Genomic DNA, 25,546 nt, shown 5'->3' with positions numbered 1-25,546 from the left:
TTAAATGTATCTAAAGTCTCGAGAATAGCTGTATATGTGAGTGCAACCATAAAAATAGAGTTAACTTTCGGCCAGGACATACTTTTAAATGAGTTCACTGCAGTACTCAATGAGAAACAATACAAGATGTAAACAAACTGCTCCCTAACAGTGATCAGGCTGTGCTATCAGTGCACTCCATCATGCTCTTTAGCTTTTTTAAATTTGTCGTTTAGCATGAGACGCACTGTAAAGGCCGACAGCAGCACAGCTTCCTGGTAAATGTGCAATTTCTATGAAATAAATTATCCACCGTTCATAAATCAAACTCGCATTGCATACCGTGAATTTTGCTGCAAGGAGCGCACAGTTTCTAAGAAATTCCAGAAGAGCAGATACAAAACCTGTGGTATGAGCAGGAACTCTACAAACGAGAACTTTTCAGTAATTGGGAGCATTCAAATTGCCAACTAATATCTATAAACCACACACGTAGCAGAGTGAAATCACGGTTGTAGTATGCTATGACCTACACCAGCCTTAAACTTACAGGGGTACAGTCATTATGGAATATACTTCAGATAAAAAATACATTAAGCAGCAAAAGTAGTAAAGAATGTAAAATCTACAACATAATCATACCTCAGCTACTCTGCAAGGCAGTAACGAGAATAAGAAGCTGAGAAGAAGTGATGGGACTCACCCGCCTCATACATATGTAGGGGGGAAAAAACACCCTAAAACTGTATTTCCTCGGAGTAGTTTCCGGTTACAATATATTAAAAAAGAACAAAAGTAATCTGAGGTTTTAGCTTCTTTATTAGATCTCTCCAGCAAGTTTCATGATAAAACAGCTCTAATATTAACACTGGTACTGTACCATTTCATCCACAACAAAGTGCATGTATTCAAAAAGACAAAGGGACTGTTTATGAATTGTGTCAGTTTTAGGGAATGGTTAATAGAATTGTAAAGAGCCGGCATAAAGCAACCATTAATATCTAACCATAATTCAATAAAAATATGAAACTACGTAAATTGGACATTGTTCGCCGATTATATCCATGTTACATTACCTCTGAGAGATGTATGATGGAAAAACTAGACCCCCAACTTAGCAAAACTTAGGGCACATACAAATTCTTGCAAAACATAGCAACCAAATGTTTCAATATCAAGAGAATTAATGATGCCCAGTATTTATATTTAAGTTCTCAGAAGTACTACAAAACTTGATTTTAGAATTTCTCCTCACTTCTTCCTCTTACAGGATAAGCAGAGGTTCGATTCTGCACAATTAGTGCCGTTTTGTGGTGAATGTCTACACAAGTTACATAATATGCGACATTCAAACATGAGGAAACACTGAGGAAAACAAATGAACATCAATGTATCTCTTTAATGCTATGATCTAGAACAGGTCCCAATCCACAGTGATAAAATCGTTTCATAAATAAAGTCAAGATGGATTAATTATCCCTGCAGTGCTTCACAGTAGGTAGAAAGTACATTTCCCTGCCAGATGCTAATTGTTTCTAGCACAATACGTACAGTCATTTGTACATGGCCTCAGTTATCAGAAACAGCTATGCCATTGAGATATTATAAATTGTATTAGTCACCTAAGTGGGCTCAACGTCAACTCGTTTGCTGTACCATATTAAAAATAAAGCAGCATTTTTCGCTGCAAACCGACTAAACGGCACCCTAATGTTTAACTTTAAAATGTTAACTCGTTCGGTGGTGGGGGTGTCAGCGGGGGCTGCACAGCACTTGTCTATATTCGATTGTTTTTAGTTGAGCTGCACTGAAAATCTGGTATTGGTAATATGGCCCTAGCGCCACTCCACGAAAACCCCTATCTAAAAAAATTACATACAAACATTTGTTCTGCACTAAAAAAGATTACATACAAACATTTGTTCTTCAGTTATTACAAATAGAACAGTCAGAGTGTTTCTTTGTAGGAATCACTAGAGAATTATAAATAAGTCTTGAAATGAAAGGGATGAAATCATTTATTGATGGTATGGGGGTTCAAAGGACTAGAGTTAACACAAAGTGTTTATGCGCTTTAAGGACTTCAAACACCTCAACATTTCTATGACGCAAATCTTCAGAGGTGGTTCTAAGTAAGCTGTAATAGCCTGATATTCTACATATTTATACCTGTACATTTCACTACTTGGGCAAACCACCTTATCTTTTCAATAGCAAAATATTAAATCATGATTATTTAGCCCTAAGTCGGTGGACGTTAGTTAGCTTTCAAACTAAGGAAGACAATAGCAATTCCATACGTTGTTCGTCAGTCTCTGCCTTCCTCGCTTTAGTTGATATCTACTTTTTCCCTTCACATGTTCTTTTGTAAAATGTCTTCAAGAATGAAGTTGCATCTTCTCTGTTGTGAATACTGGCCAGGGTGAAATCGCTTGTGCAAACAGCAGCGTTTAGCCAACCAAGGACTCTCGTACTTTGGCCTGCAGGGCATCGCAGGTCTTCTTGGCATCTCCTAACAACATGGCGGTGTTGGGTTTGTAAAAGATCGGATTGTCCACAGCAGCATAGCCCACACCAAGCGACCTTTTCATAACGATGACCTGCAAACACAAACAGAAAAAAGCTGACAACAGCGGCACCTTTCTTGATACAACACCTACAGTAATTCTTTTAGGATTTAAAAGGTGACCCAATCTCTCTACCAAAACCACAACAAACTATAGAAGATGGAGCACATTTTATACAGGAACACACGGCACACTAACAAAGGTTAGAATTAAATCTCACCAACAACGCGGTTACTCACCTCAGAATGCGAACTGGTTTACACGTGACCGCAGCTAAACTGTGAACTCAGAAATTTTAAGCCAGTATTTTAGCAAGTAATTCCAAGGAGGTGGATTGTTTAATTAACCCAAACTGAGGCAAACCGAGGATAATTAGTGCGGACCCAGTGCCAACATTTTGAAGGGCAGATAGTAATGATGGAGGTCCAGGAAGAAGGTCAAGAGTAGGTAAATTAATATAGCACTTTGACCACATAGAAGTGCAATAAGACTAGTTATTAGTCATGACTTTACTTGTGCCCCCGACCCACAGGTGAGGGTTCCATGACACTTACTAATGTCACTGACTGACTTCAAGGTGAATAATTTTATCAGCACATGAACTGCAGCGCACTCCCAGTCTATCCAACAAGTTGTCTGTTGTGACAAAATTAAGAAAGGGTGTTTAATTGTATATACTGACTAGCTCAAACAGGTCTCAACATGCCATTCAATCCTGGAATGTCTTGGGGAGTACGCAGCCAGCGCTTACCATCTATCATTTAGAAAACTCGTTGAAACGTCTTTTTTGTCAATCTAATCAGGCTTTCCATCAGCAGCTAACCGGCTCTCTCCAAGCTTAGCAAAAGGACTGTGTGGTCAATAAAATCATTCATTCAATGAATGTTTTCATAGGTACCTCCCCCCATAGCTAAAGCAAAGCAACTTTTTTATATTCTCCCGAAAATGGTGCATTTACAACAATGCTGGTACAAAATGTGCTATTCAGACTGAAACCGTCAAAGATGGATAGCGCTACTAAGCCCCCAGTGAAGATCTAGGGAACCCAAAAAGCAAGAACAAGTGAACATTCTGCACTACAGAGCTTTCAGTAATTGTGTAAGACTTCTAATGGAATTTTAAAACTGGTACCTTTCTTGTTCAGCGAGCAGTCCAATGGTCGCTAAGGTTTAGGATAAAGTAATGTTTTTTTGCACAAGTCTGCTATAGTTTTAGAGGTCTACGGAATTCCTTATTGTCACACTATTTTTCGTAATGCTGGCCCTCTTCTGAGCCTTCTGCTCCGAACAGTCCTAGCACTAATCTAAAAATAGGCACAACTGCTGCATCTTTTTGTAAAAGGAGCCGATGAGGCAAGAAAATAGCATTTGGTTTAATTGACTCGATCAATCAATACACAGAATGTAAAAAAAAAAAAGCTGCCACTGCTGTGAGAAAATGTTCAAGGTGTGCAACCCCACTACAACTGGGTAGCTTGATTTTTTCCTGCCGGCACTTCGACAGTGGCCGACCTTACCCCGTGAGCGCTGGATCGCCACAAGTTTTTTGTGGTGAAAGGGCCTCTCATCAAGTAAATGGTAAAGTATTAAGAAAAATGGTTTAGCAGTAGTCAAACATACCAAATGTTTAGAGTATCCAGAACCTACCATTGTTCAGAGGAGTCATTTACAATGATTAGCAAGAGAGGAGATGGGGTCCTTGCATGTAAGTCTTTAGCTTGGCTGCCCAACTAATATGGCTTTGATGCCTGAGGACATGGATACCTACGTAATTGGGAATGGATACCTGCGTAATTGGACATGGATGCCTGAGTAATAGGACTTGGATGCCCAAGTACTTGGTTGGATAGGAGGATGTGGTTTAAGCCAATAATTTCTTAATTTTGTGCTTGCTAAAAGGTGTGAAAGCATGTATTATTTGTCACTCATAATTATGAGTGTTGAGAGATGGGAAAACCAATCATCTTCCAAATGACAGTACGTTTGGGACAGAAGTACTTGGCAAATTCCTCATATCTTGATTCACTGACCTGGATTTGGATATGTTCATTGATTTGTCCTTTATTACATTTAAGAGCTTTTTTGGCTTTCAAATCTTCTGTTAAAAAAAAAAAAAAAAGCTTTTGCATAGACGAGTTATGTATTCAAGGATTTTTCTGAAGGACTTTCTGCTAGATTCTTTCAAAAGTCTTCAGACTGTTCCTCCAGTTATCAACTGCAAAGTTTAAATCAATATGCAATTTTTCTTTTTAGATTATTTCCGTTTTGTGCGAGGAGGTGCATCACTACCAGAGAGGTAATACAATGACTAAGTTGGTTTCACCAATTTCACTAAGTGTTTAAGTTCACTGGAGATGCTTTAGGGTTATGTGCGGTCATGCAGAAGGGGGGGGGGGGTTGAGTGGTAATCAGACAAAACAACTGGGAGAGGTTCTGGGGCTTCCATCTTTTCATGTCTTAATATGACAGTCTCAAGTATGGAATCTTGATCATAAGTAAGCGACAAGGAGTGTTGAAAAAGGAGGCAATCATACAGAAAGCTATTGAGTTGAGGCTTTACCATTAGGTTTGGATCATTACAGGTTAAAATTTACTCTGAATACATTCACTGGAGAAAACAGTAGTCTGTTAGATGTTTCCTACTAGGTGAGCGGTAAATGGTGTGCAACCTAATGGGCTTGTTTTAATGTATAGGGAAGGCATTCAAAAGAGAAGAGTTGAGTCCTGATCAATACCGGTGTTGGTGTTTATGTGAGACAAGACCACGGGACGGAGGGACTGTGAGGCGGTAAGAAGCTTGCATCCGCGACCTCTGAGCTGAGCTGCCGCTGGAGTTGCCGGGCGCCAGGTGCTGCAGCTGGAACTGGAGCTGGAATCAGAGCTTAACCAGGGGGTCAACCGCGAGGACTAAGTGAGTGACCAAGTGGCAGTAAGGAGCTCACACCCGCATGAGATTTTATCTCTATCACCGCACCTGGGTAGTGGGTAGTGCTGTTCAGCAACTCCTTGCTGTTTTCGGCCGCCTGTTTACCCACACTCCTCCTTTACCACTCGGCTGCTTTTGACTTCTTGGGCTGTTGCTGCCGGCCTCTGGCTCTCTCCGACCTGGGCCCACCTACGCAGGAACTTTCAGGATTGCCTGGTCTGTCGGGTGGAGTCGCATAGGAGTTACACAGGAGCCTTATTGGTGCACTTAGTGTATTACAGGAGCATTATAGGAGCAACACAAGAACATCGCAAGAGTCGGTGGCTCCAGGCAAGTGTTTTTTTTTTTTTTTTTTTTCACAAGCCGCCCTAAGTTGCCCCAAGTGAAGGCGTTCGTCAGAACTGGATGCCTACAGCCTAAATGGTTTGTATCCTGCCAGAGGCGGCTGGCGCTGTCAGTGCGGCTGTCCGGACCGTGCTGCCTGTGCCTTTTGTTTTCCGCATTCTATTTCAGTCAAGATTCCCTCTTTTTCTTCACTTTTAGTCTGTTAATTGTTTAGTGGCGCGTTGTCATCAAACAAACGCAGCTCAAGTGCCTTATCAAGACTTGTCCACTTTCGCGGAACGTCATTTCCCTCCCTTGGAGTTTACCTTGCTTCAAGGTAGGGGTCAGGATCCTTTTGTACTATGAGGTCTGGCAAAATAAGGAAGAAGTATCTAACCCCTCAAAAGCGCAAGAAATGCCATCGTGCAGTCAATGCGGGCAACGCCACTCCACCTTCACCGTCAACATCAGCCTCTGAAATTTCAGCGGTACCCCTTTCATCGGCTGCCTTTTTTTCCAGCTCTGAGATTTACAAGACGTATCCTCCTGTTGCTCTTACGCCTCATCCACGCTCCCTGGATCTTCGCAAATCCTCTCTACTGTTGTATTTTAAGAAAAAAACTAAATTGGAATTCTTGGCCAATGGAGGGGAGATAAAGTCGGAGCTAGGCCAGAGCACTCTGACGGAGCCTGCAGTCATCGATCCTTTACCTACTGCTCGCAGATATTCTACAACTGTGGCACAAGTTTACTGTCCTGCTTCACCCGCTTCACCTGTCTTGGCTTAGTTAGCACCTCAGAGTGAAGTGAGTCATCCACCACCCCCTGTGGACCAGCAGGCTGCACCTTCGCTAAAACACGAATCCTCTCCAACTATTATTTCCAGCAATCATTCCTTAAATCTAGGGGAGGTGTGGTTCTAAAAATTCTGGACCCATGTAATTTACTTTGCCACAGCAGTACGATTTTAGTATCAAAAGACCGATAATGACTAGTACACTAAGCATGAGCATTTTTGCTCAGTTCCAGCAGCGTTTTCACCTCGAAATCGCCATTTTCGTCCTGCACTCGTGGCTCCCATTTTATACACGGCAGCCATTTTTAAAAGTTGCCCTCACATAGGCATATAATACAGTCAGATTTGATTCCAAGGACACGTACACCTTGATTGACTTTTCTCTGACCTGGGCAAGCTGGAACCATTACCTCAGGCCAACCCTGTTTGGTCAGTCCCTCTCCCAGTGGCCGAATCAGATAGCATCAAGGCACACCATGCCATAAAACCCTTATTATCGCTCACACACCCTGCCTAATCTTGCTCACACCTGCACCTGCTCTTTTCTTCTTCTTACTTTACGAGGGGGAGGTGCCCGTTTTTATTGGGGGTCCACACTTATCTGATGTAAAATACTAGGCCTTGCCGGGTAATTTATTATGGGTTGGATGACATGAAATATGAGGTTTCATCATGACACTGTTTTTTCCTTTGTAGTGAAAACATGAGAATGACCAATTAAAATGTCAAGAATGTTTGCCTGAAGCTTAAAAAACTGTATATAAGGAAACCTGACTTTGCATTGAAACACAGTCTCCTGAGAACATACAAACCGTGCTGTTGTACTTCTAGGACGCTTGTTACTTGGCTGCAGCCAATAAATTCGATCTTTGACTTCACCTAGAAGACTCTGAGTTTCTGTGGTCTGAATCAGGAAAGTACCCGAGGTCTTTGGGTGTACCAAAAACCCAGTACCAGCGGTACCGGTCCAAGCCCGAGGTCCGTGGGGAGCTTCGTGTGAAAATTCTGGAGGAAGGCCGCCACTTCATCGACCCCTGCATGTCGACGTGGTCCGAAAGTCTTTGCTGCGAGGTTTCCCGCTTCCCGACGGCTACGAAGAACTGCTGCCCTGGCTTTCGCCCTGATTTGGACCCTTGATGTTTGGTAGAGCGAAACAATAAGACGAGTCTTCTGGTGACGTCATCGATATTTTCAGTTAAGTATAAGTGGAGCGTCTCCCAGTCCTTAGTTGGACACTTGGTTTGGTCCTTAGTTGGACATTTGGTTTGGTATCCCTTCGGGATCACTTTGATTTGGAACTTGCAAGTACCAAAGCCGAAGGACTCGTGTATTCACGAGACTATCGTAAACGATAATCCTTTGAAGTTTGAAGCTAGACTAGTGAGCGAAGATGCCTGGTCTTAGCAGACTTGGAAATTTGTTTTGTCTTGGTTGTAAAAGGGACTCACGGTTGGAGGACTCATGTCCGGTTCCTCCGATTGGAACTCCAACCTATGAACTATATGTGAAGCACGAAGTGGGCCCCATGACGTTTAATAAAGTATGGGTCTGCTATTCTTGGAAATAATTGAGAAAAGTTTTCTTTTTTTTTCTTGTGAATAGGACTTACAACTAGGATCTGCAAACGGTTCTGTAAGTAAATTGCGACAGCGCCATTTATGAAAAATGGCTAAAGCGCGCTGTATTGTGTGTCCTGAGTGTTTTCTGTTTATATCTGAAATGAGCTCAATGTGTGTTTGTGGGTCTTCTTGATGTTTTCAGTTTGTTAAGTAAAATGTTGGTTAATTAATATTAAGTAGAAACTTAGAAAAAATCCAGAAATGAACCATGTGATGTGCTAACATAGCTATATGTTGCTCTTTAATTTATAGAATGAGCAATTGTGCACATATACAAAATTGCCGTTAAATGCTTAATAAATTAGAAAACACATTCAATAGATATAAATAGGGCCCCAAAAAAAAACGAAATTATCTATTTTTGCAAAAAAAATAAAAATAATTACAGCATTTTTCTTAGGTGCATTGTATTAGATGTTCACAGGCAAACTTTTCAGCTGCAGTATATTTGATAGGAATGTTCAATTCAGCCAGCACTTTCCCAGTTAAACATGGGTGGAATTTTGCATAACCTTCCTTTTAAATGAAAGTGGCGCAAAAATGTGACGCATTTCAAGTTAGGCTTATGCGCTTAGGCTTGTGAGTTAATGTATCCCAAATAATAGGCAAGGGATGCAGCTTGCTTTTATATGTGGAATTATCACAAAAAAAAGAATAATTTTTTTTAAAAAAAAAAAAGAAAATTATTAATTATGGAAAAATTTAAAAAATAAGTGCCTTTCAAAATCGTTTTTTAATATTTATAAAGCTTAATACCTATACTATGACCTCCTAACATTAAAATTTAATTTAAGTTATGTTGCACCGCTAAAATGACATTTGTATGTGCAATTTTCCCTTGGCGCAGGAGCAAACAAGCTCATTTCTATAAAGTATAAGTTAATATTTTCAATGGCTGACTCATGGATTGTGTAATAGACATTCTGGTAATGCATATTATGCAAGAAAATTGTAGGATATTGATTTTTTAATGCCTAAAATATCAAAGTCGATTTTGGGCAAAAGCACTGTTTAAACTGCATTTTCTTTCATTCAGAGTACTTTTTAAAGTGTCTCAGGCTTCAGTAAATGCATACATTTAGGTTTGATATATATTTGTAGGTTGTGCCTTCTTATGATTCAATGAGTCAATGTGCCAGTACAAAGGCTTGTTTTAATATCAAGGTTGAAGGTTCTAACTTCAGCTGGGCCTACTGAGACGTTCATTCATTCGAGGTTGATGAAATATGTACCATTGCATGGGATTGCAACAAGCATTTATTCTAACAACTGGTATCTGTGTTATTAAGGTTTGTGAATTATTCACAGTAAATGTAGTTTAATAATCTGGAAATAGAGATAATTTTTTTTTAGCGCCTAAAAAGGAATTTTTTTTTTTTTTTAAATAGAGTGAATTATTGCAGGTTAGAAGGAAAATAGGAAGGCCTACTGTCTTTGACAGTTTCAGAGTGGCAGAAGCTAGGAGAGCTACAGAGGCTGGCTCAAGTCACGCTGCTGAGATGCTATCTTTAGTTTTCCCATAAACAATGGAGGAGGCTGTCATGTTGACACTTGTGACCTTTTAAATTAGGGCCTTGTCTCTGTGAAATGCAGAATGACCCTACGGGCCTCTAAAAGTGGGATTTCTGGTTTCTCCAGAAGAACATCAATACAATTAAAGAACTTAATTCCAAAGGGAAAATATAAAAAAAAGGGGTTTCTTCGAAAGTCCCAACATCATGTTAAATGCTCTGCAGAACTGATACATTTGTGTCTCCGCTCTAAAAAAATAAAATGATACCTGCTAGTTGCTTTTATTTGACAGAAAACGAAGTGTTGCATTAAGTCTTAAACAGAAAATAAGATGTAGCCCTTTTCTAAAATGTTGAAGGCTACATGCCTTAATGAGAACGATTTACCAATGAAGACTTATTTTTCACAGTGGAAATTGTAGGTGCCAAATTAATATGGAGTGTCAGTGTAACAATTTTTACTTTTAGAAAGGTAAAACTAAGGTGGCTTGATGTTGCGAAGTAACTGACAAGAGGGTAACAGTTAAGTAATGGAAATTTATTTTCATGTATTTGGTCCTATCATGAATTGTTCTTGCTGGTCCTGTATGTTAGAAGAGAAACAGTAAAGTTATATTTGACAGCAGATTTCCATTGCCTGGTGATCTACTGTCAAAAGGAGGGTAAGGATTTTAAACCTGACAAATTAAACAGGCCCAAATATTGGGTTTTGGGCTGCAGGTTTACAGTGCATAAAGTACATGACATGGTGTTGTGTGTCACCGCTTATTCACACATGCTATTGTTTTGTCTATGCTTTTTGTGCTTGATACACAGCAAGTATATCTGATGGCTTGACGATTTGTGCGTTTTTATTATTTTTTATTTGTTTTTTGCATGTTTGTTGCTGCTTTTGATACTATTACAAGCTCCCCTGTGTTGTGAGGAAATGGTCATGACGATGCCCATCGCTACGCAACAGTTGGTTGAACTTGTTCTGGTTACTAAATTCCACAGATGATATTTCATGCTGTGAACATAAGAGACAACACTTCACCAGTGCATGTCTATTTGGCTATAATGGTATTGAAGGAAAATAAAAAGAGATATACAGGATCAAAGTGTGTCACCTGCAGTTAGTCACGTTACTGCCCCTTCCCTTAAAGGAACAGGCAGCCCTACATTTATGTAGCCTTGATTGGACCTAAGGATGAAATTATAGATCTGTGACTCAAGGTGGCCTAATTTCTATATTACATTAGTTAATGATGTTCTGTTTCCTAAGTAGCATATGGCTTTTGTTCCTTAAAAGAAAACCAGGTTTTAATTTTTTCCTGAAGAAGGAACTGAAACATTAGCTAGGAGTACCGTATATGGTGTAGTCGCCAACGTAGAGTTAAAATTTGTGTAACTTTGGCCTTTGTGTATCACCCGTACTCTCGGTGTTGTGTCACATGCCTGACTATCACCCAAATAATTTTTTTGTTCTTCCTATAGATTTTTTTCTTTTGTTAGTTCCCCTGACCAATGTCGCATCATGCTTAGTTATTGAGATTTTAGCTGTGTCCTAGTCCCATTTCTCTTTTTCAAATTCCTTTCACCAGTCAGACCTTTTATTATTATTGATGTATTGTTCAGGTTCACATTTCCAGACTGCAGTGATGTACCAGGGACCCCCATGTTATGTATAATTCCCTTTGGTATGACCAGACTGGTTTTCAAGAATTTGCCTTAGGCCTGCTTCAATGTTTTCCAGCCTGACTGTCAGGGTAGCGATAAACTGGTTAACTGACTCAATATTATAGTAAGACAAGTTTTCCATTTCAATAGGAGATATCTTATGTTTACCTTTTTGAACATGACGAATTTTCAATGTCTATTTTAATTTGGTTTTCGGTTCCCTTCTGTTCCTGCTACTTTAATTTTTGGTGGGATCAGATGTGTCCTAATCATGCAAATATCAGGACCCTCTAGTTCTTGTCTTTTTGTTTGCACATTTGACTATTAGCCTGTGTATTGCATAGTGCACCTGATGCACAGTTTTTAAAGGAAGGTTTCTACATGTCTCTGATAATCGGTATCATGTGATTTCTCTATTGAGATGTTCTAAGGTAAGGAGGAACACCTAGACTTAATCATTGAGGAAAATATGTGTTTACCCCATTAGACAATGCCACTGTGTGAGGAAATCCATTCAGATAGAATTCTCATGTAGCTATAGATGGCAGAGAATAATGGAGAGAACCCAATTAAAGATGCTAGAGACCCTGTTTTCCCCATCTGCCTTTGTCTTTGTATTTTATGCCCATGGTGTATGGCTACTCCTTTGAAGATTGCAGACCACCTGCTTGCAGTCCCCTTGTTAAAAACCATGAACTGTTTTTGTACTAAATTGAAGGGAACTAACAACTGTGGCACATTTCCTACGTCACTAGATTCTGCGGGTATCAAGTCATAATAACCTGCAGGACATTGATTTAAGCCTAATTCCCATCAGTGACAGCTACAGATGAAAGACGGACGTCTTGGCCCTACAGTCTCAGCACCCAGAAAGTAGCAAAGCTGGACAGCGATCGCCAGCGCATGGTATCGTACTTGCTCCATCAGACGGCGTTGGACATCGCAGAGCCAAAGTTTCAGTGTAAAGGAGCTAAAGAGAAGGATTCCTGTTGTTGATGGCAGAGCTGTTTTGAGGTTTCATTTCTATACCTGTCATGTGCTGGTAACCTCTGACAGTGTGCAATCCCTTGAGCCCCTTGGCCTGAGTTTTGGCCACACACCCCCTTTTCTTTGCTCCAACGGAAGAAGGGCAGTGCACCGGAGATTTCAAGTTTGGAAAAAGGCACTATATTGTGGTGCCCATGAAAGAGCAGCTTGAGCGTCCTCTGACACTAAATAATAAGTGTTGGAGTCTGAAAGTGCTGCTGAGCTTGAGCTATTTCCCAATTAATGGTGCTTGGGTCTGCACGAGATGATTTGTGCCCTTGATCAATGAAGAGCACATTGTTTGTAGTGTCTGCCACAGAGGAGAGACACTGGTGCATTGCTTTAAGACATTGAGACTTTTGAGTGAGCTGTGGGTTTTTGCTAGGAGGGCACTCCAACTAAGCAGTACTTTTCTCACGAAGAGGCCTGAATTGAGAGGCCCATGCAAAAGAAAACAACAAAAGAAAATTTGATGGACAATAGAAGCCTGCCAGAGAGGCTTTTTGAACGGACTCTGGGCATAGTTGGTTTCACAAGAGGTTTCCGTGTGATTGTATAGACTAGGTGTTAGGAGACTGGATTGTTTTGCTGGCATTGTTTTAAAGTACTATTCTGTTTAGTAAAAGCAGAATAAAGTCCATTTTCTGTGGAAAGAGTACCCCCTTTTCACCTTAGAGCATTGATGAGTCACCACTGTTCCACCTGAACATACAAAAATTACTGAAATGCAGAGGAGCCCTAAAAATGTTACTAGATAATTTTAGGATTTGCTTTTTGGTTAGGGTTGTGAAAAATTATTATTTCATTTGTAATAGTGGTCACTACTTTCTCCCGTTGTCTATATGTTCTTAATAACGTGTTTTCTAGTGTCTTTTAAACATGACGTTGTCATTTATGGGTGGGATTGTTTTTCTCTACTCAATTGACTTCTGCACCCACTTTCCAACCTATGTCTTTTCCTACTATTGTTTCTTTGCACTCTTTTCACCCTTTTCCTGAACATGAGCAGGTTAGAAGATCAGAATTCGTAAGCAATTCTTTTGTACAGCTTCTGCATCAACACTAGTTAGTAGTGAACATCACTAATTGTTGGGTGTGTGATCGTATGCCACCTACTGCAGATAGAGGTATTCCTTATTTTGTCCTGCCATATGTGGCCTTTTGTGCTACTTCATGTTCGAGGAGACCTGTCCAGAGAGAGTTACCAAGTACTAGAATTTTGCTCCAGCAACATCTCCATGGCCTTATAAACATGTACCTGGACTCAGATTAGCATGAGAATAGGTTTATTGCCTATGTAAGGGCAAAAGGAGGGTTTGTGGTTCTAAAAATTCTGGACCCATGTAATTTACTTTGCCACAGCAGTACGATTTTAGTATCAAAAGACCGATAATGACTAGTACACTAAGCATGAGCATTTTCGCTCAATTCCAGCAGCGTTTTCACCTCGAAATCGCCATTTTCGTCCTGCACTCGTGGCTCCCATTTTATACACGGCAGCCATTTTTAAAAGTTGCCCTCACATAGGCTTATAATACAGTCAGATTTGATTCCAAGGACACGTACACCTTGATTGACTTTTCTGTGACCTGGGCAAGCTGGAACCATTGCCTCAGGCCAAACCTGTTTGGTCAGTCCCTCTCCCAGTGGCCGAATCAGATAGCATCAAGGCACACCATGCCATAAAACCCTTATCGCTCACACACCCTGCCTAATCTTGCTCACACCTGCACCTGCTCTTTTCTTCTTCTTACTTTACGAGGGGGAGGTGCCCGTTTTTATTGAGGGTCCACACTTATCTGATGTAAAATACTAGGCCTTGCCGGGTAATTTATTATGGGTTGGATGACATGAAATATGAGGTTTCATCATGACACTGTTTTTTCCTTCGTAGTGAAAACATGTGAATGACCAACCAAAATGTCAAGAATGTTTGCCTGAAGCTTAAAAAACTGTATATAAGGAAACCTGACTTTGCATTGAAACACAGTCTCCTGAGAACATACAAACCGTGCTGTTGTACTTCTAGGACGCTTGTTACTTGGCTGCAGCCAATAAATTCGATCTTTGACTTCACCTAGAAGACTCTGAGTTTCTGTGGTCTGAATCAGGAAAGTACCCGAGGTCTTTGGGTGTACCCTGGCACCGCTGGGTTACCGATCAGTACCGATTCTGAAAAACCCAGTACCTCAGAGGGGACATCTTTCTTAGTGGCATCTCCAGCAGCTTTTCATCAGCTGGCTGGGCCGGATGGGCCGACTGCAGACTGCCACGATTCCCTGCAAGACCAGGGCATCTTCCTGCTATCCAGCCCCTGGCAGCCCAATGGATTCGGAATTCAACAGGCAGTATCCATCCAATATTACCATTAAGGTCCTCAAGTGGGGCCGCTCACAGTCACCAAACAGAGCTCATCAAAGGCAAACTCAAGATCAATCTCTTCTCGACCTCTCTTGTCTTTTATCTGATTCCTTGAGCAGTGTTGTTTAGGAGCCTAATCATGTGCCCCCACCCCACGCTCACGGAAACCAGCTCTGCCTGGCCCCAGCTTCTGCAAACCCTTCAATCGACTGTGCTTGCTCTGAATTACCATTCTGATAAACTGGACGTCCAAGTTGATCTGCTGAACACACTGGCTTCTTATGTAGCTGGCATTGATAAAAAAAACTGAGAACCTCAATCAGCTTATTTCCAGAGCACAGACAAGTGCCAATTATGTCCAACAGGCATGTTGCTGTTCCCCAATCATCGAAAGTCTGTTATCTCTCCCTATCTTTTTAAGTTCAGTTGTATGGAAAATTAAAAGACTATCTTCACCGCCTGTGCCATTGGCACTCCTATTGAATCTAAGCGCTCCTATTGATTTGGTTCGGGGGTCCACCGAACCGAAAACATTAAACAAATCTTGCCCAGTCAAGAGTGTAACTTCGATCAACTCTCCCCGGTCAGCTGTCACCGGAGCTCTGGAGCTGGTCACCGAGGCCAAGGGTGCCTCTACGTCTCCTCCATCCTCCGCACCAGAGCTCGCAGTGCCTGCCTCTTCTCATCCACCCTGCACCTTTGTACAGCCTGCTTTAGTTCAACCGATGTCCTCAGGAGTCGACCCTGTGGCTGAACCACCATTGAGCAAGAGGGAAAAAAAAAAAAAAAGACTCCGCAAACAACGGAATAGCAAGCGGAGCCAACCATCTCAAAGACCCTCGACTGACGTCAGACTGTCGGCGCATCCTGAGGTGCAGCTGCCTTTGCAGTTCCAAGGTGCACCTAGGGAGGCTTTACCCCCTACGTCCCTCCAGCCTGTGCCTATTCACGCCCCCCCTGTTGGGAGAATGACTCTCCCCTCAAGGATTACTTGATTTCGCGTGAGAAAGGCTATCCTGGCAGTGTGCTGGTTTCGGCAGCCCCATATTGGGGTGGCGGAGGTTCTGCTTGCCCCGCTACCACACTGTCTGTATCCAAAATCGCCCATGGGAATATGAACGGCGCTGCTCTGGACCTTGGTTCTTCTAACTTTTTTTTTAATTGCCGCCTGTTAACAGAAGCAGTTCTCCTGCAATCCTGCCATCAAGCCCTCGGACCGCTTATGCTGAAAATCAGGTCCCGGGGGTCCCTGCAGGTTCATTGAATGCAGATGAACAGCCACAGCCTCCAATTTCCATGTACCCCTCCATGACCCCAGTGGAACGCTTAACTCTAAAACTTGTATTTACTCCAGAATATCGCTCCAGGTGTCCCCATGATATATTGAATAGGGGGAATGTTTTAAGGCTTCTTAATGCCATTTCGGATCTTAACTACATTGGTTCTAAGGACATTGTGTCCATTGCATTTTTAGACTCTAGGGGGCCTTACCCAAGTGACTCTACTTTGGTTACACTAATTTCTGCTACAATAGCTCAGTCTATTCTCCTTAGGAGAGATTTATTTTGCTCATGGGGTATTATAATAACTCCCTTCAAGGAGCCTGGATACCCGGTGTTATCAGAATCTCAATGTTTGACGGCTCCCACAGTCTTGAAACAATTTACAATCTTGAAAAGTGCCCTAGGTGGCGCCTCTACTTTTAACGGCATTCTCCCTACTGGCTCTGGTTTCAAGGGGTCTTCTAACTGGGACTGGCTGCCATCCACTCTTTTGCATGGTCACCTCTTTTGACCCCTACGGGTGGGCGGTTCTGTTCCAACTTCTGGACATCTGTCCCTATGTTCATGGAACATTAATGGGGTTGCGCATAAGTTTGCCTCGGCCGACCTTTTAACATTTTTTTTAACAGTCACAATGTATGGAAATCTGCTCACAGAACGAGCAAGAATGGTTGTGCCAAGGGTGGCCTGGCCATTTATGTGACCATTAAATTAGATGGGAGTATACTACCTCTGGCTTGGGAGGATAATTGGATCCAGGGGATTCTCATAAGGAATGGGATTGCGCAGCAGTTCCTTATAATAATTAATGTTTACATTGCCCCTGGAACCAAGAAAAAAAAGGGGTAGGGTGTTGCGATTGGTGCAGATTGTGGCCAATCTAGTTGGGGTTTACCCATGTGCTAGTTATGTTATAACTGGTGATTTTAACACAAACCTGTTTCAGGATACAATGGAGGCTCTGGAGGGTCCAGACTGTGTTAACGGCCAGTTAATTCCTGAACAATTAAGGCCCCAGGGTTGTCTGCACTGCCCTTTGGGAGAGTACTTAGTCATGCATCTTAATAGTATGGGCTTTAAAGTTTTGAATGGTCGCTTGTGTGGTGATGCCCCCCCCACGGTGGACAAGGTACGATGGTCGAATTCGCTCCTATTTAGATTATACCATCTGTAACATTGAACTCTTTCCTCTCATTGAAAGGTTTCAGATTTCCCCTCGGAGTGAGAGCGACCATTGTCCACAAACTGTATTTATTAAATCAAGATTTCCTGTTCATGATGTCATGCTGGCTGTGGGTGGCGGCGTTTGTTTCAAATCATCAAAGCGCATAAAATGGAATGCTTCTATTGGTGGCACAATATTGATTGAATGTATCAATTGTTTTTAACAGAGTTTGGGTTGTGTGTTCCCTATCGAGTCATGGGTTAAACTTTCTTGCCTCCTATGGTTTAAGTTTCACCAACCCGCGCGCAACTGTGCTCCACCCCGGTCTTTTGTTGTCTCCAGGGAAACTAAGAATTTAAAGAAAGCACAGAATAGGCTAGCAAGGTCAATCAGGAAAAGTCCTGATTCTGAGCGCTTATTCATTGAATATAAACAATTAAGGAAAGATTATAGGAAGGCTGTTTATGACGACCATCAGACCTATGTCAGTCAGTTTTGGGTTAAACTTTTAAGCGCAAGTAAAGATCCAAACTCCACAAAATTTTGGTCCCTTATTAATAACCTAACTAGTAATCAAAGGGGGACAGGCGTTGTTGACATTCCAGAAGGAGCATGGGCGTCTTATTTGACCAACCATTGTTCGGATAGTGAGCAGGATGGGGAACCATTGGATGAGGGGACCCACAGATCTACTCCTGCTTTGTTTAAAACATGTCCTTCATCTACAGGGTCTCTAAACCCCGCGCAGGGAATAAGGAAGTTCTTCCAATCACGCCTTCCCCATATCATCTCGAGGGCTGAGCAATTTGGAGCCCCCGGTCCCAATGGTCTTCCACAGGCATTATTTAAGCAGGATCCTCTCTTTTGGGCTAATCATCTCGCACATTTGTTGGAACACTGCTTCCTAACCTAAACAATACCCGAGTCCTGGCACAGTGCCATCCTCCAATCTTTATATAAAAACAGTTCAAGGTCAGAGCCTGCCAATTTTAGGATGATAGCCCTGCTGGACAGTGAGGCTAAGTTTTATTCCAGCCTTTTGTTGCAGGATCTTCGAGCTTGGGCTGAATCGAAGGCCTTAATCCCCATAGTCCAAACGGGGTTCTCAGCTGGCTCAGGTACCTCAACCAATTTATTAGCCCTTTCTATTTTGATTGACAGGGCGGTTTTGTCAGGCTTGACGCTGAATTGCTGTTTTGTGGACTTCAATGCAGCATTCGATCAGATCCCCCAGAGTGCTCTATGGGCGAAACTACAAAGCTAGGGCATCCCTCCAGTACTCTTGGGTGCTATTATAGAACTCCACACTAACACCTGGGTCTGTATTAAGCTTGGTGATGGGTGCTCCCTTTCTACGAAAATTCCAACCACTCGTGGTATCAAACAGGGTTGTGTACTCGCTCCTCTTCTTTTCAATTTGTTTATTGCTGATATGTCAACATCTCTTGATGCCGTCAATTCTCACCCCCCTGAGATCAGTGGCCTTAGGCTCAGTCACCTGCTTTATGCCGACGATCTTGCTTTGTTTAGTTGTACTAAGATAGGCCTTCAACGGTTGCTTACCCAACTTGCAACGTACACTTCCGCTAATCAATTAGAAGTTAACTTGTGTAAAACAAAAGTGGTTCCCCTTGGGAGGAAAAAACATTTGTGCTTTAGCTGGTACTATAAGAACCGCAAACTTGTTTCCGACCAGTCTTACAAATATTTAGGGGTACATTTTGATTCGAGGGGCAGCTTTGTTAATCATAAGAAGGCAATTGAACTTAAAGCTGTGGCTTTGCAGGTGGCCTTTTCCAAATTAGCTAAAGTGTTAAAGGGGCCGACCCTCATTCCCTTAATGAAAGTCATGAAAGCAAAGATCACCCCTTCGTTGGTCTATGGTCAAGAAATTCTGTTGGGCAAAGGCTCCTGCCTATCAAATAGGTTGGTTAATAAAATCTATAAAAGAGTTTTACATGTTCCGCACCTGGCTTCACCGGCGCAGGTATGGTTGGAGTTTGGGCTTCCAGATTTGGTGGAAGTTGATGCTGGTGCTTTCCTGAAGTTGTGTCAAACTGCGTCAGGCCTCAGTTGGCCATCTGGAGGCAGTCTTGTGGCGAGAAATTAGTGAGCTGAAATCGAAGTGTACTTATTCCCAATTTTTGGTTGATTGTAAACGGCGATTGGATGCCGGTGATCTTTGGGAAAGCAACCCCCCCTACTCCTTGTTTAAATCAGAGATTAAAAGGTTTATTCAATTGTACTCTTATCACTCGGACTGTTCACTTCTTGACGATCGGAAGCATGCCTGGGCAGTGATTGGCTCCTTTAAACCAGGTATGTCCTCCAGTTTCTTCTCCTGCTCATATGGGTTTTGGTTGAAAAAGGCCTTTTTGGCCCTAAGGATGGGTGATTGGTTTTTTTAAAAACACTTGCCTCAATGGCAGCTACCCCCTGGGGACAGTGTGATATGCAGAGGCTGTAGCGATGCGGAGGAAACCACGGACCATGTGGTCTGCCGGTGTCCAGCTTTATTAAAGGAGCGTAGACTTTTGCTCTGGAGCAAATGGAATGAATTAGGAATCCGCTCCTGCCGACAGGCTATTATTCAGTCTCTGGACCCAGGCAATCCAATGTTAAATGTGTTACTGACCAAATTTATTAAAATTACACGATCTAAATTTAATGGCACTGCGAGCAATGAACACGCTTAGTTGGAATTTTTCCATGCTCTTGCCATTTTGCCAGTTATTGGTTAGGACGAGGAGCTCTATCGGTATTTGATGATGTTCAGTGAAATTATTACTTTATGCACCATGCCCTTTAGGGCTGTGCCCATGTGTATTAGCTTGTGTTTATGTGTGGCTTCGGGTCCGGTGGCTGGTATTGTATTGTATTGTTTCATTATGTCTTTTAAACTGTTGCATGCGCAATTTATAGTGTGCTATTAGTTTGAACTCAGTTCCTGAGGGTATTTGTTTTTGATGGTTTGTCTTTTTTCTTTTGCCTTGTTTATTTGTATTGGATTTTATTATCTGTACAATAAATTATTACTTACTTAAAAAAAAAAAAAAAAAAAAAAAAAAGTCCTGATCATTTCACATTTCTTATAAGAATCTATCCTTTGATAGAACATTATACTCTTCAGTTCAAAAGCTGTTAATCCGAGACTGAGAAAGGGAATGGAAACAGTGTGTGTCTCACTCATATTTTATAAAATATAGTTTTAATGTTGCACTGTCCAGACAGGCATTATATTCTAAGGGGACCATCATAAGGTGAAAATAACACAAGTCAAATAGGTTTTCATAAAAGAGCTTTAAAGGTTTCTAAGGCGGCAGGGGTTTGGGGCATGAGAACTGGCATATCATATATCAACTCAATTTTCTGTGGTTGGTTTGGCAGAATACTGCTGAAGATTTTTCACCCATGGTGAGAGGCACACAAAACCCATCTTGACATACAGGTTTGCATAGCCTGAGCCTGAAAACTCTGGAGAAAGATGAAACTCATGCAGTATACCCACTCCCAAGGGCTGCCCGATGATGCTCCTAAAACAGTGCTGGAGAGTACAAGTGAGCAAGTCAGACAACAAGCTATTATGCTGGGGTCTAACTAGGGACCATGCAGAACTAGCACACATCGAGCCGCAGAGTGCTTCATACCTTTACTAGACATATTGAGAGAAAGACTCGTTGGCCCAACAGACATGAGCAGGAGCCTTCAGAAGGAGGGATTCAGGGAGAATATATGTAGAAAGACATTAAGACTCTCCAATCAAATAACAAGAGGAGGTCCACACCTAATAAAGTTGCCATAAGTCATTTTCTAATGAACAGAGCATAGCAACTTATATATTCAGCTGACCGCTTAGCAACCCGGATAATATGAAGATGTCAGACTTCCAGAATTGGAGCTGCACAGTTTAGACCTGAACGCAAGAAATGTCTCCTAATTGATTCTAATGGATTTGAAGGAAAAGCTATTTTTAAGGATCTACCGGAAATTCAGAACGTTGAAGGAGAAGAACTGGACAAATATGAGAAGGCTGTTAAAAAAATAAAAAAAATAAACTAGCAACAGGTTTTTTGTTTTTTTTTTAAAGAGAGATCAGTGAACTGGTGAAGATGTGGACACTTACATTTCTGCGCGTTAAGGTTGTTAATGGCCGAATGTCACTTTGGAACTTTGAGGGATCAACTGACCAGTTTATTTGTCAAGGGTTAGACAGAGATCAAACAGAAGTTGCTGTCTTTAGATAACTCAACTTTGGCAGAGACACTTAAGATCGTGAAGAGCATTGAATCATCAATAAAATCAACTAAAGAAATAGAAAACTCAACAGAAAATAGTATTAGTGTGGTTAAAAGTAAAGAAGACAAAGGAAAAATAGATGAAACGGGGGGTACAAAACATCACACAAACATTTAAGAACAATAAGTTCAGCAACTCAAATGTTTTTTTTAAAACAAAGACATGTGTTTTAGATGTGGTAATGCCTTACTGTTAGTCGACTCAGGTGCCAGGATCACTATGATCATGCAAGAATTGTTTTGTCAAAATTGGAATGGGTGTACCCTTTCACCACCAGACACAGCGCCCGTCTCCTATGAGGGAAGGAGATTTGAACTTCAAGGTTTCTTTGAAGAGATTTCAGAATTTGGAGGAAGACGCCTAAATGGGAATATCTGCGTAGCAGTAAAAGGTCTGAACATTTTAGGTTGGTTTCACCAGAGTCTTTTTGGAATGATTTTACGACCAGGTACTTGTGATCAAGTTACAGTGGTTAGGGATTCTGACAAAATTGAAGATTTGTTAAACATATTCCCTAAAGTGTTCTCTGTGGACCTTGGAAAACTGAAAGGGTTTAAGCATAAAATCAAAGTTAAAGCGAATGCCACAGCAGTTAAACACAAAGTGAGGAGTGTACAATTTAGTATTAGAGACGATTTGGAGAAGGAATTAGAAAATTTACGTAATAAAGGGATCACTGAGCCTACTGAATCTTCCATATGGCGTTCTCCTTTGGTGGCAGCGAAGAAAAATAATGGTGTGCTGAGAGTATGTGTTGACCTGAGAGTACTTTAAGAGATCTGGGTAGATTTGCATCCTTTACTTAAAATAACTGAAATGTTGTCTACCATTAAAGATGTTAAAGTCTTCACTAATGTGCATACCATCAGGTTGAGTTGGATCAAGAATCCACATACCTGATGGCATTTGTTTCACCTTTGGGAACGTTCTAGTATTGCTGTATGCTGTTTGGTCTGCCGTCTGCGGCTTCAGTTTGCCAAAGAATAATGACCACTTTACTTAAAGATATTTACAATGTGGTAGTTTTCCAAGATGATGTACTGCTCAATGCACCAAACCAACAATTACATAACAAAATATTTAAAAGGGTGCTAGAAAAATGTATGGAGCATGGGGTTGTTCTCAAGACAGACGTTCCAAGTTATAAAGTCCTTTGTAGAGTACTTAGGTCATGTGATTTCTGCTGATGGTATTCATCCGAAACCAGATTTGATTGATGCTATTAAGGCAGCATCTCCACCCAAGGATAAAGCTGGGGTCAAATCATTTTTAGGTATGTGTGAATTTTGCTCACGTTTCATAACTAATTTTGCAACAAAGGTTAGACCAATACCTAATCTGTTGAAGGACAAGACTTGTTTCAAATGGGACTCCGAATGTGTAACTGCATTTGAGGAACTAAATATCAAACTGTCAAAAGTGAATGTGTTAAAACCCAATGATCCGTATCTCCAGTGCTGTTTGACGACGGTAGATGCAAGCAACATAGGAGTGGGGGCAGTATTAATACAAACAAAAAATATTATTGGGAACACCGCTGGTTTTGCCTCAAGAGTGTTAAGGGAACCCAAAACGTATTACTTTATAATTGAAAAGGAGATGCTGGCTTGCTTGTGGGCGACTGAAAAATTTAGAAGCTATCTGTGGGGCAGACACTTCATATTGAAAACAGACCATAAACCGCTTGTCTCAATTCTTAATGGAACCAACAACAAAACGAACTCCCAGAATTGCAAGGTTTGCGGCTAGGTTAATGCAATATGATTTTGAAGTCATACATATTCCAGGGGACAAAAATGTCAGAGCTGATTATTTGTCCAGATTCCCAAAGGATACTAGTATTACTTGTGATGAAGGTGTTGATGAAAGTTGCTTGATCGCTGCTGTTGAGGTGGAACAGGTGTGTGTATGTTCAGAGAAAGAGTGGAAGAAAAAGTTGGAAACTGATAAAGATCTGAGTGGAATTATGAGGTGTTTCAAAGAGGGGTAGCCTTATGAGAAAGAGATGGCGGTTAGTCATGCACAAGATGGATATCGCTGATGTGATCTTGGGAGCTGTCCAAAGGTACAAGGTACTTACCACTGATAATGCTCTTTCTGGTGGATACGCTAACTGCAGATTCCTCACCTTTTGAATTTCCCAGGCACCAAAGTGGATAGTGAATTTTTCAAAACAATAGCTCACATGATCCAGCAGGTAGTGCTATTGTACTCTGTGGAGACCTTGCTTCGCCTCCAGAGGATCATCACTGAATCCCAATGTGAACACAACTGTTTACCCTCAAACTTTTCCAGGTACTCCAATGCAGATCATTTGGTAGAAAATCTAACTTGAACCTCCTTAGAACCTTAAAAGTCCACTCCGCAAAACAATGAGAAGAGAGGGCAGTGAGGAACCCGCAGATTAGAGTATCCAGAATAAAGTGGGTTGCCAAAAGAAAGTAACTGGTTCTTCTGATGTGTAAGAAAGTAGCCTCTTTCTAACTTGGTTACCCCCCACTTTTGGCCTGTTTGTCAGTGTGTTTGACTGTGTTCAATGGGATCCTGCTAACCAGAACCCGAGTGACTAGGCTCTCTCCTCTAAATTTAGTAACTTTTTATCCCCACAATTGGCATATTGGTGCCCCCATGTAAATCCCTAGTATATGGTACCTAGGTACCCAGGGCATTGGGGTTCCAGGGGATCCCTATGGGCTGCAGCAGTTATTGTGCCACCCATAAGGAGCCCATGCAAAGGGTTCAGCAGGCCTGCAATTGCGGCTTGCATCAAACAGATGCATGCACTTGGTTTTCACTACAGTTCACTACACCAGGGCACTGTAAGTCACCTCAGGCCAGAGGGCAGGTACCTGTGTGTAAGGGCAACCCTGCACTAGCAGAAGTGCCCCCACGAACTCCAGCCCCATTTTTACTCAACTTCGTGAGTGAGGAGACACCACTTTTTATATGTGTACTGGAAATAGGTCACTAGCGACTTAGGTCACTAGCTATGTCCAGCTACATAATGGTAACCCCGAACCTGGGCATGTTTGGTATCAAGCATGTCGGAATCATACCCCAATACTGTTGCAAGTATTGGAAGTATGATCCAATGCACTCTGGGGGCTCCTTAGAGAACCCCCAGCATTGCTACCACTAGTCTTTCAGGGATTTCCGGGCAGCCCAGCTGCTGTTACCCCTCAGACAGCTTTCGGCCCTCCTGCTGCTTGATCTGATTAAGCCCAGGAAAGCAAAACAAAGGATTTCCTTTGGGAGAGTGAGGTAACACTCTCCCTTTGGAAATAGGATTGACTAGCTTGGGAGGGGTAGCAAAACAGTGTTATGCTTTGAAGGGCATCTTTGGTGCTCTCCGTGCATAAATCAGTCCACACCGGTTCAGGGACTCCCAGTCCCTGCGCTGGCGTGAAACTGGACACTGGAAAGGGGAGTGACCACTCCCCTGTCCATCACCACCCCAGGGGTGGTTCCACAGCTCCTCCAGAGGGTACCGCTATCTTGATTGTAAGGGAACTCCGGGAGCATGAGTGGCCAGGCCAGGCAGGTGACGTCAGAGCCCCCTCCTGATAGGTGCTTACCTGGGTAGGTGACCAAACCCCCTTTCAGGGCTACTTAGGGTCTCTCTCTTGGGTGGGTCCTCAGATTCGGATTGCAAGATTCCAGCAGGGCTCTTTTGCAACCTTTCCTTCAACTCCTGTCCTCTGGAACTGCGACTGGAACCTCCAGGACCCGACAAGCTTCTTGCAAGAAGAAAGGACTCTTATACAACATTGTTTCTAGGGCTCCTGCCAGCTTTGCAACACTTTCCTAGCCGTGCATCCTCAGAAGACTGCAACTCTTCAGCCTGCAGAAGACGACGAAGGAGGAGTCTCCCTTGGAGTGAAGGAGTCAATTCCCTGCAACCACAGGCTCCTACAACAAACGACAGGCTGTGTGGATCCCCTCTCCTGCTGAGCTGAGTGGATCCTGCATCACGGGTGGTGGCCCGGAGTAATCCTCTTGGTCCTCTCTGCCAGCTGTCCAACTTTGGTGGAGGTA

The 25,546-nt window shown here is 42.1% G+C and overlaps 1 protein-coding gene across 2 annotated transcripts in view; it reads right to left on the bottom strand.

The window, feature by feature from the left end:
• Positions 1-780: 780 nt before the first annotated feature.
• Positions 781-25,546, bottom strand: part of NNT (nicotinamide nucleotide transhydrogenase) — a 293,073-nt gene continuing 268,307 nt past the window's right edge. For both annotated transcript variants that reach the window (XM_069221538.1, XM_069221543.1), the window contains exon 22: positions 781-2,579. In XM_069221538.1, coding sequence (XP_069077639.1) covers positions 2,430-2,579 — 150 coding nt within the window. In that variant the 3' untranslated portion in view covers positions 781-2,429. The remainder of the gene's footprint in view (positions 2,580-25,546) is intronic.

This window comes from Pleurodeles waltl, chromosome 1_1, assembly GCF_031143425.1.
Source record: "Pleurodeles waltl isolate 20211129_DDA chromosome 1_1, aPleWal1.hap1.20221129, whole genome shotgun sequence".
Classification (NCBI taxonomy): Eukaryota; Metazoa; Chordata; class Amphibia; order Caudata; family Salamandridae; genus Pleurodeles; species Pleurodeles waltl.
This window is presented reverse-complemented; position numbering and strand designations above follow the sequence as displayed.